Here is a 12,419-nt window from a genome sequence, read left to right as displayed (position 1 = left end):
TACACGCATGTGAGTACATAATCCATGCTGCACTGAAAGAGTGCTGCATTGTTGGAGACGCCAACCCTCAGTTGCTGTTTCAAACCGAGGCCCTATCTTCACCCTCTCATGTGGGTGTTAAAGGTTCTGTAGAATAGATAATGCGTTCAAAGAGCAGGTGAGTTCCATGGCTTTTAGATGTGTTCTCTGGTGTTTAGGAAATTGAGTGGTGTTTAACATGATAAAAGGATTTGATATGGTAGGGAGAGAAACTATTTCATAAGGAACATAAGAAATAGGAGCAGGATTAGACCATACGTTCCCTTGATTCTCCTCCACCATTCAGTACCATCATGGCTGATCTTCCATCTCAATTCCACTTTCCTGTCCTATCCCCATATTTCTGGTTCGCCGAGCGACCAAAAATCTATCACTCTCAGTCTTGAATATACTCAATGGCTGAGCATCCACAATTCCCAGGGTAAAGAATTCCAAAGATTCACAACCTCCTGAGAGAAGAAATTTCTCCTCATCTGAGTCCTAAATGATCGATCCCTTGTTCTGACAGGGTAGAGTCCAGAACAATTAACATTAGAGCCAGGCCATTTAGGAGTGATTTCGAGAGGAACTTTTTCATGCAAAGGGCAGCACAAATCTAGAACTCTCTCCCCGAAAATGCTGTTGTTGCTGGAAATTGGAAATTTCAATACTGAGATTGATGGATGTTTGTTCGGTAAGCGAATCTAGGGACATGGAGCAAAGGTGGGGAAATGGAGTCAAGATGTAGATCAGTTACCAGAACAATGGAACAGGCACGAGTGGCTGTGTGACATCCTGCTCTTTCTATGTAGCTTCAAATATTAATTGTGATGGTCAAAAATGCATCAGATGAACCAATACCATCTTTAATATAATAATGAATATTTATGCAGGGTAATATATATTTCCTACCGAAATATGCTGCATATTAGAAGAGTGTCACATCAACAGCATGTGTGTGCAACTCTATTGGTTGCTGCTTGTACTGAAATGACCCACTGTAAATAACATGAGTTCAAATCCATTGTTTACTATTTGGCTCGTTTTTAAAAAAAGTAAATAGCAGTGTTTTCGCCCTGCAATAAATTATATGCTACTGTTGGGAGAGGTGATTTTTTTAAGCTATAAAGAGAAAGCAGTGAACAACCTGTATTCATATAATGGAGGAAAACATCCAAAGGTGTCTCCCAGGAGCGATTATTGAACCAAAATAGATGGCAAGCCAAAAAAGGAGACATTAGCATGGATGTGTAAAGGTTTCATCAAAGCCAACATTTTTAAAGAGTGTCTTCAAGGAGACGAGAGAGGGGGAGAAGTTTAGGGAGGGAATTCCAGAGCTTAGATCCCAGGCAGATGAAGGCATGTGGGGAGAACAATTAAAATCAGAGATGCTCAAGAGGCTGGAACTGGAGGAGTGCAGAGATCTTGGATGGCTGTGGGGCTCAAGGACATTACAGAAATAGGGAGAGGAAAGAGGCCATGGAAGAATTTGAAAACGAGAATGAGAATTTTAAAATTGAGGCATTGCAAGACAGGGACTCTCAGCTGGTGAGGGAGTGAAGGTACTTGGCGAGAGTTAGGATGTGGGCAGCAGAGTTTTGAATGAACTCACGTTTACAGAGAGTGGAAGTTGGGAGGCCAGCGGAGTGCATTGGAATAGTCGGATCTGAAGGTATCAAAGGCATGGATTAGAGTTTCAGCAGTAGATGAGTCATTCATTCCTAAATGCCCAACAGAAAGCATTTTTCAATTGATTTGGCTTTTCTAAGTAAAAGGAAATGTGGTGCCAAGATTGCAAATTAGCCTAGACTAGACCCATTAAAGTGTGGGGGAGGGGCAAAACTCAGAGCACTGAATTCACGCTGGGGTCCGATTCCTCTGGTCTCAGTTTGGGTTCCTGCTGCTCTATTTCAAAAATCAGACTGACATTCACTTTGTGGTGACTCCCACTTCTTCCCGCCTCCCCCACATCCTTGGGCATTAAAATCAAGCCTAGTGTCTTTACCAATTGAAGCAATGAAGAGAGCCAGTGCTGCTTGTCTCAGCTGGATCTTACTGGGAAGTATGCCCACCTCTGAATCAGAAGGTTGTGGGTTCAAGTCCCATCCTAGACACTTGAATGGAAAATCCATGCTGGCAATCTCTGTGCAATACTGAGAGAGTGCTGCATTCTTGGAGGTGCTGTTGTTCAGATGAGTTGTTAAATGTAGGTTCCATTAGGTGGGTGTGAAAGATCCCATAGCCACTATTTTGAAGAAGAGCAAGGCAATTCTCCCCGGTGTCCTGGCCAATATTTATCCCTCAACAGATTATCTGGTTATTTTCTTGTTGCTATTTGTGGGACCTTGCTGTGTACAAATTGGCTGCTCTGCTTCCTACACTTCCTTGGTGTGCGTGTCCACCGGTCCCTTAGGGTAGTGGGACAGGTAGATAAGGTGGTTAAGAAGGCATATGAGATAATTGCCTTTATTAGCCAAGGCATAGAATATAAGAGGAGGGAGGTTATGCTGGAACTGTATAAAATGCTAGTTAGGCCACAGCCAGAGTATTGCGTGCAGTTCTGGAATCCGCATTATAGGAAGGATGTGATTGCACTAGAGAGAGTGCAGAGGAGGTTTACCGGCATGTTGCCTGGGCTGGAGAGTTTTAGTGATGAGGAGAAATTGTATAGACTGGGGTCATTTTCCCTGGAGCAGAGGAGATTGAGGGGGGACATGATTGAGGTGTATAAAATTATGAGGGGCATAGATAGGGCAGACAGGAAGGAACTTTTCCCCTTGGTGGAGGGATCAATAACCAGGGGGCATAGATTTAAGGTAAGGGGTAGGAGGTTTGGAGGGGATGTGAGGAAGAATTTTTTCACCCAGAGGGAGGTGGGAATCTGGAACTCACTGCCTGAAAGGGTGGTAGAGGCAGAAACCCTCATAACATTTAAGAAGTATTTGGATGTGCACTTGCGATGCCATGGCATACAAGGCTATGGGCCTAGTGTTGGGAAATGGGATTAGAATAGTTAGGAACTTGTTTGACCAGCACAGACTTGATGGACTGAAGGGCCTTTTTCTGTGCTGTAGACTTCTATGACTCTGTGACTTCCAAAGTACTTCATTGGGCTATAAAACACTTTGAGGCGTCCTGAGGTCATGAAAGGCACTATAGAAATGCAAGTCTTTCCTTCTCTCTTGTGTTTCTGGAGCCACTCCCTCCATGCCGCTGATCACTTGATTTCTGAAATGCCATCCAGAGAGTTTTTGGCTTGCTAGTGAGAAACCCTTGGCAACACAGCCCTTTTAATTAAACCAGCAAAATGCTTTGATACAAGCTCTTTCTCCAAGCATTTCTTTAAATGAAAGAAACAATCTGTGTACTTGAAAACCAAAGCAGCTCCGTTCCAGGAAGGGGAAGGATTACAGCTCAGTACCTCATCCAGAGTCAGCAGTTAGCATCTCGAGAAATCCAACACTGATGCACAGGCCAACATTCATGACTGCAACTCCACTGCTAATCAGTGCACTTATCATGGGAGCATATTGATTAAAATTATAAAAGACCAAGTTCCCCTTGATGTGGATTGTTTGTGTAAAGATGAATATTGCTAGAGGATTTCTGGTGGCTACAGGCTGCATGCTTTCAGTCAAGACATCCCTGGAGCAATTTTAACCCTACACGCCCATTGGAAACTTGGCATTTGACAGTTTAAAAAACTCAAGTTATTCACCCACCCTGGAACTGGGCAACTCCACAATCTTAGCTTGCTTCCCTGAACAGGTGCCAAAGACCAGGTCCTTCTGTTCCACTTGGATGCTGGGTCTCCGACTCCTTTGAGATCCATGGGCCACGAGTCGTGGAGAATTTGGCTTGACTCCACAAAAATGGCGGGTGGGGGGGAGCGTTAGGCAATGTGTACCCATCGCAATAGAGCTGGCCAGGTTGGCAGTGTAGGGTGTGAGCTTGTTAGCCATGCCCTTATACCGCACAAGCGAAAACTGGGGCCACCAGGAATAGGGTCGGGAATCCCTGAATTGGGTCCCGCCCGCCATTTTTAAATGGCTCTGGTTGTTCCAACTCTGTGAAAATCCAGACCATGGTGTGAGGAGAATTTCAGTATCACTGCTCCCTCCTTTGTGTTATCTCAGCTGGCGTTGATGTGATTCCAGTCAGGATGTTCTCACTCCGGGTGTGGGATCCACTTGTTTTTTCTGGTTTTGATACCTGCAGCTTTAGACTCTGGGTGATTTGATGAAAGGTTCATTCCCTCGTGCTCCTCCTGACACCAACTGTGTACTTGTGACAGGAGAAGAAATCACGCACCAGTCACTGGATGGCAATAAGGGCAGCTACAGGCGTTTTATAGCTCCCCTCATATAGGAAACATTTTAACAGTGAGGGGAACAGTGTATGAAGACTGGAAAAAGGGCAGTAGCTTCTGTGACTCAAAGATTGCCTATAGCTGAAAAAACTGGAATGAATTGCTAGAGTGTTTATTTGGTGCTATTACTGACTTTGTGAGTCTCTCCGTCTTATAAAGGGTTTTCCACCTACTGCACTGAGCTCTCCCCACATTCCCTCTGTCTATCTTTCTCTCTTCTCCTTCTCTGTGTCTACTCCCTATTCCCAACATGAGACCGGGTCATGACAAGCGAAGCTCTCGACCCTGCTGTACCCTCAATGTTACTGAATTTGTTCAGATGTTCACACTGTAGAATCTGCTTGATCATCCACATTGGGACAAATGATGACCATAACCTGCTGCCCATTCCAATCCGTTCACTATCTGCTGCTCCATTACAGCAGAGAATGGCATCGTTTGGATTGTCCACCTGTGTCCAGTGCAAGCTCTTCAGCTGATGCCGCTTAATCCCCCACTTTCTCTTCTCCTCTTCCATTCCTTGTCTCAATAACACTTGTTCAAAAGCCCTCTTGTATTTTGAATTTCCTCAACTTCCCTCCCTCCCATGTTTCACTCCTAACTCTGAGCTCTCAGTGCTGGTGAACACTTTGAGTAGCCGATTATTCAGATGTTCTCTCTCTCTCACCCTCTCAGCCTCTCCCCTTATTCAGTCCCGTTCATTCGCTGCCAAGCTGGAACTGCAGGCCTAAACAGTCTTTTCCATAACAACCTCCCCAGTGTCAGCTGGTTAGCGATATTTCCAAGCTTCACACTCCTGTCACAAAGCAAAGCTGTTCAGGCGTTCTACCCAACCACACTGAATCCTAAAGAGATCAGCCAGTTAGTCTCCGTGCAGCTCCCTGTCCTTCATTTAAACTGCTTGTGCAGCCTCCGGCCTCAAACTGACCCAGTTTACAAACCTGTTGTGATGCCTGATCTCGCTAGGATGCTCAGTTTGAGGGTCAGGATCACTCTGTGATGTCACAGTTTGAGCTATCCAGTTAAAGGGGCCTCACCTTGAAGCCATGATTGGCAAAAGTCCTTGAGCTTCATTTGGCATCTTGTGGCATTGTGCATTAGAGCCCACTACCAGACTGTGTGTGGTTCTGCCAGTGTGTTGTGGCTATTTAGTGAAATTTGGGAGCATTTGGCCAGTTCTGAAGATACCAGCCTAGATTTGCTGCTCCATTGATGCCCGCTCCACAGTGCAGCGTGAGTGGTCAGGGCGAGGGAGGCTGGTTAGATGGGACAGAAGATGCAGATGCAAATGATCCTCTGGCTCTGTTCTCACCCTCTCTGTGTCCAGGAAGTCCCACCAGTTACGATGGGAGTGGTGCAACACCTTGAGCCATATAGGGGCAGGAATATTATAATAGTCTACAATTAAAGAGAAAAACACCACCAAACGCTGTGATCACATGTGGCTTTCTCAGTGACTGTCTCCGTCTCCGACTCACCCCACGTGGATTTCAACTGAAATTCCATCCCTCTTGTTTCGAACCCACCCAGGATTACAGGTATCTCCGGGACATAAAACGTTTCTCGGACTGCTGTTCCCGTCGCATTCTGAGATCCACACTCAGTGCCATGCGCCGCCATATGAACACACTCGACCTCTCCCTCCAGCAGCACCGCCGCACCCTTTTTCAAAGCTGCGCGTGCCCCCAGTTTCATTTTATTCTTCGCCTCATCCGTCGCCTCAACAAGAAACTTTTTCTCTTTCTCTCAAGTGCTAAGGAACGCAAGCTCCAACAACTCATCGACTCCAACACCCATCTGGGACCCTCCACCCCTGCTTGTCCCTCCGTCCTCACCCCATCTTCCAATCCCAGCCCCAGCCGCGTATTCACTATACCCCCTGACCTTCCCCTCTCCGATGCTGAACGTTCAGTGCTCAGCAAAGGACTTAGTTTCATACCCTTACGCCCTCATCTCAATGAATTTCGGGCTCGGCATGATGCTGAACTCTTCTTCCGCCGTCTTCGTCTCCGTGCTCACTTCTTTGGGCAGGAGTCCTCTCCCCGTTCAACGGATCCTTTTACCCACCTCCAATATTCTCCCTCCACTTGGACCCCTCCCTCTGGATTCTTACCTTCTCTTGATCTTTTCATTGAGAACTGTCGGCGTGACATTAGCCGTCTCAATTTCTCTGCTCCTCTCACCCATTCTAATCTGTCTCTCTCTGAACTCACTGCACTCCGTTCTCTCAGGTCCAACCCCAACATTGTCATCAAACCCGCTGACAAGGGTGGTACTGTTGTTGTCTGGCGCATTGACCTCTACCTCGCGGAGGCTGAGCGTCAACTCGCAGACGTTTCCTCCTACCTCTCCCTGGACCATGACCCCATCACAGAACATCAAGCCATTGTTTCCAGGACTGTCACTGACCTCATCTCCTCTGGAGATCTTCCTCCCACAGCTTCCAACTTGATAGTCGCCCAACCTCGGACGGCCCGCTTCTACCTCCTACCCAAAATCCACAAACAGAACTGTCCTGGCAGACCGATCGTGTCAGCCTGTTCCTGCCCCACGGAACTCATTTCTCGTTATCTTGACTCCCTTCTCTCTCCCCTTGTCCAGTCCCTTCCCACCTACATCCGTGATTCCTCTGACACCTTACGTCACATCAACAATTTCCAGTTCCCTGGCCCCAACCGCTTCCTCTTCACCATGGATGTCCAATCCCTCTACATCTCCATCCCCCACCAGGATGGTCTGAGGGCCCTTAGCTTCTTCCTTGAACAGAGGCCCCAACAATCCCCATCCACCACTACTCTCCTCCGTCTGGCTGAACTTGTTCTCACACTGAACAATTTCTCCTTTAACTCCTCTCACTTCCTCCAAATAAAAGGTGTGGCTATGGGTACCCGCATGGGCCCCAGCTATGCCTGTCTCTTTATGGGGTATGTGGAACATTCCTTGTTCCAGTCCTACTCCGGCCCCCTCCCACAACTCTTTCTCCGGTACATCGATGATTACTTCGGTGCTGCTTCATGCTCTCGTCGGGACCTGGAAAAATTTATTAATTTTGCTTCCAATCTCCACCCCTCCATCATCTTCACATGGTCCATCTCTGACACTTCTCTTCCCTTCCTTGACCTCTCTGTCTCAATTTCTGATGATAGACTGTCCACCAATATCCATTACAAGCCTACCGACTCCCACAGCTACCTCGACTACAGCTCCTCACACCCCGCTTTCTGTAAAGACTCCATCCCATTCTCTCAGTTCCTTCGCCTCCGTCGCATCTGTTCTGATGACGCTACCTTCAAAAACAGCTCCTCTGACATGTCCTCCTTCTTCCTTAACCGAGGTTTTCCATCCACGGTCGTTGACAGGGCCCTCAACCGTGTCCGGCCCATATCCCGCGCATCCTCCCTCACGCCTTCTCCTCCTTCCCAGAAACATGATAGGGTCCCCCTTGTCCTCACTTATCACCCCACCAGCCTCCGCATTCAAAGGATCATCCTCCGCCATTTCCGCCAACTCCAGCATGATGCCACCACCAAACACATCTTCCCTTCACCCCCCTTGACGGCATTCCGTAGGGATCGTTCCCTCCGGGACACCCTGGTCCACTCCTCCATCACCCCCTACTCCTCAACCCCCACTTATGGCACCTCCCCATGCCCACGCAGAAGATGCAACACCTGCCCCTTCACTTCCTCTCTCCTCACCGTCCAAGGGCCCAAACACTCCTTTCAAGTGAAGCAGCATTTCACTTGCATTTCCCCTAACTTAGTCTACTGCATTCGTTGCTCCCAATGCGGTCTCCTCTACATTGGAGAGACCAAACGCAAACTGGGCGACCGTTTTGCGGAACACCTGCGGTCTGTCCGCAAGAAAGACCCAAACCTCCCTGTCGCTTGCCATTTTAACACTCCACCCTGTTCTCTTGCCAACATGTCTGTCCTTGGTTTGCTGCATTGTTCCAGTGAAGCCCAACGCAAACTGGAGGAACAGCACCTCATCTTCCGACTAGGCACTTTACAGCCCTCTGGGCTGAATATTGAATTCAACAACTTTAGATCTTAAACTCCCCCTCCCCCCATCCCCACCCCGTTTCTTTTCCCCCCCCACCCGCTTTTTTTTTCAATAATTTATATAGATTCTTCTTTCCCCACCTATTTCCATTATTTTTAAATCTAAAACTAAAACCTTTAGTCTTTCCACCCCACCCCCACTAGAGCTGTACTTTGAATATCCTGTATTCCATTCTTAATTAGCACTTTTCTCAGACAAAGACCACCATCTTCAACACCTCTTTGACCCTTTTGTCTCTGACATCTTTTGATTATCTGCTCACACCACACCCTCAATGTGTCTCTTCCCCCCCGCCCCCCACCCACCTTAAACCAATTTATATTTCTCCCTTGTTGAAACTATGCTGCAGTTCTGCCGAAGGGCCATGGAGGCTCGAAACGTTGACTGATTTCTTCTCCGCCGATGCTGCCAGACTTGCTGAGTTTTTCCAGGTAATTCTGTTTTTGTTTTGCTGTGATCACATGGTAGGTCACAACAGGAACCTGTTCATCACATCACTCAATGGCTTTAGCATCAAATCAAGATTGCCCTAGAATTAGATTGAGGATTTATCCCACCCGGCAGCACTGCAGTGCGACAGGGTCTTGAGTCCAGTTTCACTCATTTCTGATACAAATAACCCCAATTCAGGGTTCTGAATTCCACCACATCCAGTCTTTGACTTAAGAGGCTGCAAGTTGCGTCATTGAGGATAGTTCTTCCACTGCCTTCAGTTCTGCTGGGGACACTTGTGCTGTAATGATCCTATAAACGTGGTCTGGTGGTTTCAATGCTTTGTTAATGCTTTGTTGCGACTTCATTTTTGGGGCGTGGGCATCGTTGGCGTCTTAAAACAGCCATGATTGCCCTGAGAAGGTAGTAATGAGCCTTGTGCTTGACATTTCTTGCAACTGAGGGACTTGCCACCCCACTTCAGAGAGTCATTAAGAGTCAACATTGGTGTGGGACTGGAGTCACCTATAGACCCAGACTGGGCAAAGATGCATGTTTCCTTCCCTAAAGAACACATTTTGCTTTAACTTCCCTGCTCTAAGGAGAAAAATTCCAGCTTCTCAAGTCTTTCCCCATAACTGAAGTCCCTCATCTCTGGTACCATTCTAGCAGATCACTTCTACACCCTCCCTACAGTTGTGACATCTTTCCTAAAGTATAGTTGCCCAGAATTGGCTGCAATACTCCAGCTGGAGCTTATTCAGTGAGTTATAAATGTTTAGCACAAATTCTTGCTTTTGTGTTCTATGTCTCTGTTTATAAAGTCAAGCTTGTTAACAGTTTTGTTAGCTTGTCTTGCCACCTTCAAAGACCTCCAGGTCTCTCTATTCCCTGTTCCCGCAAACCCTTTAAAATTGTAGCATTAAGTTTAAATTGCCTCTCCTGAAAACTTGGAGCAAAGCGGAGTGAGATTCCTCTAGATGTGACTCTGAATCTAAATCTAAATCATACCTTTGGAGTTGGGATGAAGTGAAGCCCATTCATACTGCATCACAGTTTGTAGTTTCAGCTCAGAACATGAAGTCAATGTGGAAAAAGGGTGAAGCTATTGAACGTTATTCAACACGACTGATTTCTATTTCTGTTTGTGTTGTTCCAGGTGCAGAAACATCACCTACCCAGCAAACCTCCCTCAAGTCAGCGTGGTGTTTATTTTTGTGAATGAAGCCCCTTCTGTTGTTCTACGCTCCATGCACTCGGTGATATCCAAAACCCCAGCTCACCTGCTCAAGGAGATCGTACTAGTTGATGACCACAGCAACAATGGTGAGCTTGTTGGTGATTGTTTTTGGCTGGGATGCATCATGGACTCTTAAGAATGTAGCTTTTTATGCACAGCAAGAGCCCATTGGGTTCAACTAACCATTTACAGAGTTCTCAACCTTTTAAATGTTCTGCCCTCTCAACAAATCCATCCACATGTCTCTTGAACCTACTCCATTTATTTCAAAGTTTCCCCAAGTAATTTACAATAGTGATTTATTGGCTTGTACTTTTCTATAAATACTCACAGATCTCCTGTGGTGTTACACAAAGTAAGCCACAAAATGCTCTGCCTTGTAAGGTCAGGATCATTATTCCACGTATAGTGTGTGAGCGTGCATGCGCGTATGTGTATAATATGCATGCTTGCTTACATTGTGCTCATACAGGTGCGTGTGTGTGTGTGCTCATGTGGTTAGCGTGCATGTTCTTGCATATGCGTGAGTGTGTGTGTGCGTTTGTGCCCATGTGTGTGTCTGTGTGTATATGTGTATAAGCATGTGTCTGTGTGTATAAGCATATGTGTGTATGTGTGCATGTGGTATGGCGAATGGTAAGATGAAAAGTCAAGCATCTGAGAGTTTTTTTGATCATTGTGGCTGCTACACCTCCTCATCTCCTTGGTCACTAAATGTTGTTGATTTTTTTCAAGCAGTTTTCCAAGACAGAAAGAGAAAGAGAGATGGATAGAGAGAGTCAGAGAGAGCAACAGACTGGTCGGGTTCCCACAGATGGGCAGAGCGATTGAAGGAACTCCCGTGGCATTGCTTGCCTTAAATAACTGCCCCCTCCATTGACTCTCTGTGTGATGCCAAACAGCATATTCTGGACGTGACTGCCCATTATCGTGTAGTTGTGATGATGGTTTCATCATGTGCCAATTCACCAAACCAGCCCTGATGACTGTGAACCATGTGTGGGGATGGTGAATTGGTCCATGTGAGATGATCCCATGAATTTGCAAATGCTTGCAAATTTTAATTTCAAATTATGGATTCTAAGCGTTACCAAGAATTGCTCTACTGTTACCCAGTGTTTTTTCCATCAATTTTAAATGGTCACTGGGGAGAGAGATTAAGAAGGCTGTTGGACTCACAATGCTTCACCACAGGAGTGGTTAGGGTGAAGACCATTGTATCTTATAAGGGAAAATTGGATAAAAATTTGAAGTGAGGTAAGGTATAGGACTATGAGGTGGGGTAGGGGGAGTTGGGGAAGAGGAGCATCATGGGATTGATTTACCCAAAAGCCCACACAGAGCCTAAGGGCTGAATGGTCTCCTTCTTCTCTGTAAACTCTGATTTTTACATTCAGGTTCAAAGCAAGATCAGATTAACCTTTCAACAAAATCATTATGAGAACGTGAAACTTGATGCTTTGGATTTTAATTTTTTTTTAATTAATTCATTCAGCGATGTGTGTGTCACAAGCAAGGCCAGCAATTATTGCCCATCCCTAATTGCCCTTGAGTAGGCGTGTGGTATAAGTACATCCACGATGTTATAAGGGAGGGAGTTCCAGGATTTTGATCCGATAGTGAAGGAACGGCAATATCGTTCTAAATCACAGCTGCAGGGTCAATCAGTATTGAAAGGCAGATAGGTACTTACCCTTTAATGGAATACAGAGAAAAGGAGTGATGTTGCTTTTAACAAGGTCAAAGAGAGCTGCCACAGCCAACAAAATGGTGAATCAGTGATGGGCTGAATGGTCTATTCCTCTTCTGATAACTCATTATTTCCCAGTAATATTGTGCTGTGTGTGATATAAAATTCTTCACATTCTGTACAATACAGACAAATCAAGGTGTTTTAAAAATTACTTTGATGTGACAACTGCGTGGGCCACCGAGAGCTGATTATGATGCAAGAAACTTATGGCTCGGATCTCACTGCGGCTGGAATCTGCTTTCGTTATTATTTTTATTGGGTCTTGCAAATTGTTGTCATGAACCTGAACCTTTGAGCAGCTTCCCTTCCTCCAGCTCTGTGTCTGCCTGTGGAAAATTCTGGAACCACTTTCGGTTCACACCGTTACTTGATCTATTGCAGCCCTGTTTTCAGTCACCGGAACTAAAGGTTAATGTCGGAGCTGAGACAGCCCTGAGGCCAGGCTGAAGCAAAAATAGAAGTGTGGCTCATTCGTTCAACTCGCTCTCCCTTGCCTCCCCCTCCCCCTCCACTTATAAATACTTATATTTTCTGTTTAAATG

At 46.1% G+C, this 12,419-nt stretch overlaps 1 protein-coding gene across 4 annotated transcripts in view; it reads left to right on the top strand.

Annotated features, from left to right (window-relative positions):
* LOC144684931 (polypeptide N-acetylgalactosaminyltransferase 18-like) overlaps positions 1 to 12,419 on the top strand; it is a 297,659-nt gene that overhangs the window by 153,203 nt on the left and 132,037 nt on the right. For all 4 annotated transcript variants that reach the window (XM_078549348.1, XM_078549346.1, XM_078549349.1 and 1 more), the window contains one exon: positions 10,044 to 10,210. In XM_078549348.1, coding sequence (XP_078405474.1) covers positions 10,044 to 10,210 — 167 coding nt within the window. The remainder of the gene's footprint in view (positions 1 to 10,043; positions 10,211 to 12,419) is intronic.

The sequence above is a fragment of the Cetorhinus maximus genome, chromosome 9, assembly GCF_964194155.1.
Source record: "Cetorhinus maximus chromosome 9, sCetMax3.hap1.1, whole genome shotgun sequence".
NCBI lineage: Eukaryota > Metazoa > Chordata > Chondrichthyes > Lamniformes > Cetorhinidae > Cetorhinus > Cetorhinus maximus.
Note: the sequence above shows the minus strand (reverse complement) of the source record. Positions and strands in the feature narration are given on the sequence as shown.